Source organism: Centruroides sculpturatus, unplaced genomic scaffold (assembly GCF_000671375.1).
Source record: "Centruroides sculpturatus isolate CEXI.00-Female unplaced genomic scaffold, Cexi_2.0 scaffold683, whole genome shotgun sequence".
Taxonomy (NCBI): Eukaryota; Metazoa; Arthropoda; class Arachnida; order Scorpiones; family Buthidae; genus Centruroides; species Centruroides sculpturatus.
Genome location: NW_019384858.1, coordinates 75,176 through 78,695, shown reverse-complemented (window position 1 = coordinate 78,695; position 3,520 = coordinate 75,176). Strand labels below are relative to the sequence as shown.

General features: G+C 38.4%; 1 protein-coding gene across 1 annotated transcript; it reads left to right on the top strand.

Moving 5' to 3' along the window:
- Nucleotides 1–509: 509 nt before the first annotated feature.
- Nucleotides 510–1,073, top strand: LOC111630602. Its single transcript, XM_023374722.1, has one exon. It carries the CDS (start codon nt 510–512, stop codon nt 1,071–1,073), a length of 564 nt encoding a protein of 187 aa, XP_023230490.1.
- Nucleotides 1,074–3,520: the final 2,447 nt, after the last annotated feature.

The window sequence follows — 3,520 nt, the reverse complement described above, 5'->3', positions numbered from 1 at the left end:
AATATAATTTACTGAGTGTTAACCAGGGCTATGGAGTAGAAGTCGAGAGGAATTTCTGGACAGAGGAGTCAGAGTCAGAAAAAATGTGTCGACTCCAACTCCTGTATTTTAAATTTACTTTAGTTTCTTTTATTTAAATGAAAGAAAATTTATTATATATTTATTAATTTTTAAAAATCTTTTTGTATTTTTTTTATAAATTCATTTATTTTAAATACAAAATGCATCAATTTAATTTATTAAATATGTACAGGGTGACAATAATTAACCCGTACAAAGTTTGTAGCAATGCTGCACTTGAACTTTTTTACCGTCACCAATTTACATACTGTTATGTTTAATTCTCCATGATTTCCTGCCCATGTAAATGTGCTTTCAGTGTAATAAGGGTTAGTTCTTTATTTTTTTAAGGATGTTAAACAAACGTGTAATTTTGGAGCTATTTCGGCAAGGAACGTGTCAATGTGAAATTGTTCATTTGCTCGGTGTTTCCAAAATGAGAGTCTCGGATGCAGTTTGGCGATTCAAGGAGCTTGGCCATGATAGTGACCATCCCAGACATGGAAGAAAGCGCACTGTCAGCACGTCTAAAAACCATAAGATCATCAAAGCAAGTTGACCAATATGCAAAGATCTCCATGAGAAAAATTGCTCATGAGATTGGAATCAATCGTGAATTGTTGCAGTTAATGGCGATAAAGGAACTCAGACTCAAACCCTACAAGTTCCAAAAGATTCAGCTCCCCACTGACGAAAACAAGCGCATGCAACTCCAAAGATGCCGTCAACTCAAGTGTTGGGCCGCAGGTCAACAATGGGAGAGCATTCTCTTCACACACAAGAAGCTTTTCTCCATACAACAGGCGCACAACCATCAAAACGACAGGAATTGGTCTGCAGAGGCTCCTGGATGCTCAGTCATCATCAAACATCGCCAAAATCCAATGTCAGTCATGGTTTGGGACGGAATTTGTGCAAGAGGCAAGACACCCCTTGTTTTCGTCGATCAAGGGGCCAAAATCAATCAAGACGTGTACTGCCGTGACGTTCTCGAGGCCGTGATACTTCCATGAACTCAACAGCATTTTGGCAGTGTAAAATGGACCTTTCAGCAGGACTCTGAGCCAGCACACAGAGTGAAGAAGACTAAGGAGTGGTGCAAAGCCCATTTTCCTGATTTCATCTTGTCTGCGGAATGGCCATTGTACTCGGCGAATCTGAACCTGATGGACTACAGTGTGTGGTCCATTTTGGAGGCCAGGGCCTGCGCTAAGCGCCACAAAAGTTTGGAGTCGCTGAAGCAATCTTTGTGCCGGGAGTGGGACAAACTGTCTCCAGAAGAGCTGCTGCTCATCGCCAAGAATTTCAAAACACGTTTGGGGCTCTGCATCAAGGCACTTTGAAATCGGCTGAATATCTGATTAATATGTAAAGTATTGTCACTGCTATCCACTGTTGTTTTGCTAATTTTCATTTCTTTAATAAATTTATGATGCAAAAAACTTGTACGGGTTAATTATTGTCACCCTATAGGTATTCTTTGTAGTATTTGTATTTAGTAGTTAAATTATTTTGGCCCAATTGAATTTGAATATTTTTGAATCATTCCTTTATTATCCCTGCTCTAAATAAGTACTCTATTTTTCTGAATGAGCTAGACTAATTGATCAGAGTACATATTTTTCTTTTCTGAACAAGGGGCTGAAGTAGCTAGGTTGCACACTTTTTAGTTGGACTAACTCTTCTGAAAGGGTGAAATTGAAATGCAAATGTTGTTGAATATACGGTGGAACCCCGGTTAATGAACGTCCTGGTTAATGACCAAATTGGTTAACAAACTTTTATTTTGCAAAAATTTTGTCTCTGATAACAAACTTAAAGGCTTTGTGTCAAATTTGTAAGCTTGCTTTCACGAAACTTTCTGAACCACTTACGGCACGTGGAATCATCAATGGCTCCCTCACCATACACAGAACATATCTTTTTTTTGTGTGTGCGAAGCATTCTTGCCTTTTCGGAAATAAAAAAGCATAATATATAAGACACGGGGAGGCTTCAAGTTCAGATGAAAAAGCAGCAAAAGCATTTGTAGATGAATTTTCAGAGTTTGTAAAAAATGAAGGATACATCTGGAATCAAATGTTTAATTCAGATGAGACCGGTCTTTTTTGGAAAAGAATGCCTAGATGAACATACATAACCCAAGAGGAGAAAGCACTTCCCAGGCACAAGCCCGTGAAGGACAGACTCACTCTTTTATTTTGCACTAATGCAAGTGGTGACCTCAAAATTAAGCCACTTTTAGTCTACAATGCTGAAAATCTCCGTGCCTTTAAGAGCAAAAATGTGATAAAGTCCAAACTGCCTGTACAATGGAAGGCAAATAGTAAGGCATGAGTAACTCTGACTTTATTCATGGATTGGCTCACAGAAGTGTTTGCTCCTACTGTTAAAAATTATCTTCAAGAAATGGATCTTCCTCTTAGATGTCTTCTCTTAATGGATAATGCTCCAGCACATCCACCAAATTTGCAGGAAGACTTGGATAATGAACATGACTTCATCAAGGTCAAATTCCTTCCACCCAACACAACTCCATTACTGCAACCAATGGATCAGCAAGTGATTTCCAATTTTAAAAAGCTGTATACCAAGGCACTGTTTACCATGTGTTTTCAAGTTACCAATGATACTGACTTAACTCTTAGAGCTTTTTGGAAGGAGCATTTTAACATCCTGCATTGTATCAACCTTATTGACAAAGCCTGGAGTGAGGTCTCTCACCGCACTTTGCAATCGGCCAGGAGGAAACTTTGGCAAACTTGTGTCCCAGAGTGAAACTTTCAGGAATTTGAAGAAGAGAACTCTCCTGATGTATGTAGTGCATGAAATCGTGTCCATTGGCAAGAGTTTGAGAGTAGAGGAAGATGATGCAGATGTGGAGGAGTTGCTGAAAGACCATCAAAATGAACTAACGACAGAAGAGCTGGTTGCCATGCAGGAAGAACAGATGAAAGTCTTACAAGAAGAGCATTCATCAGAGGAAGAGGCTAGGGAAGAAATCACCAGTGCTGAGATCAAGGAAATTTGCAGAAAATGGAATGATGTGCAGGAATTTATCGAGAAGCACCATTCTAACAAAAGTTGTGGCTAATGGGTCATTAATTTAATGAACGACACAGTGCTAGCGCATTTTAGAAAAATTTTGATTAAGAGAGTAAGACAATCAACTTTAGACCACTTTCTTGTTCCTTATCAAAAGAGACCTCGACTCGAAGAAACTCCCGATGCAGTGCTACCCGATATTTTTATGGAGGGGGATTCCTCTTCCAAGCATTAAGCTCCATAGAAACAAAGGTATGTACAGTGCTACTTTATTAAATAAAGTTTACATATTTGTTGCTGTAATAATAGATACTACATTTTCTTATATTTTCATCAAGAAACCCATTTTACAAATAAAATTACAAAAATACTGACAGCTAGAATGAATGAATTGTATTTGCATTAATTTCTATGG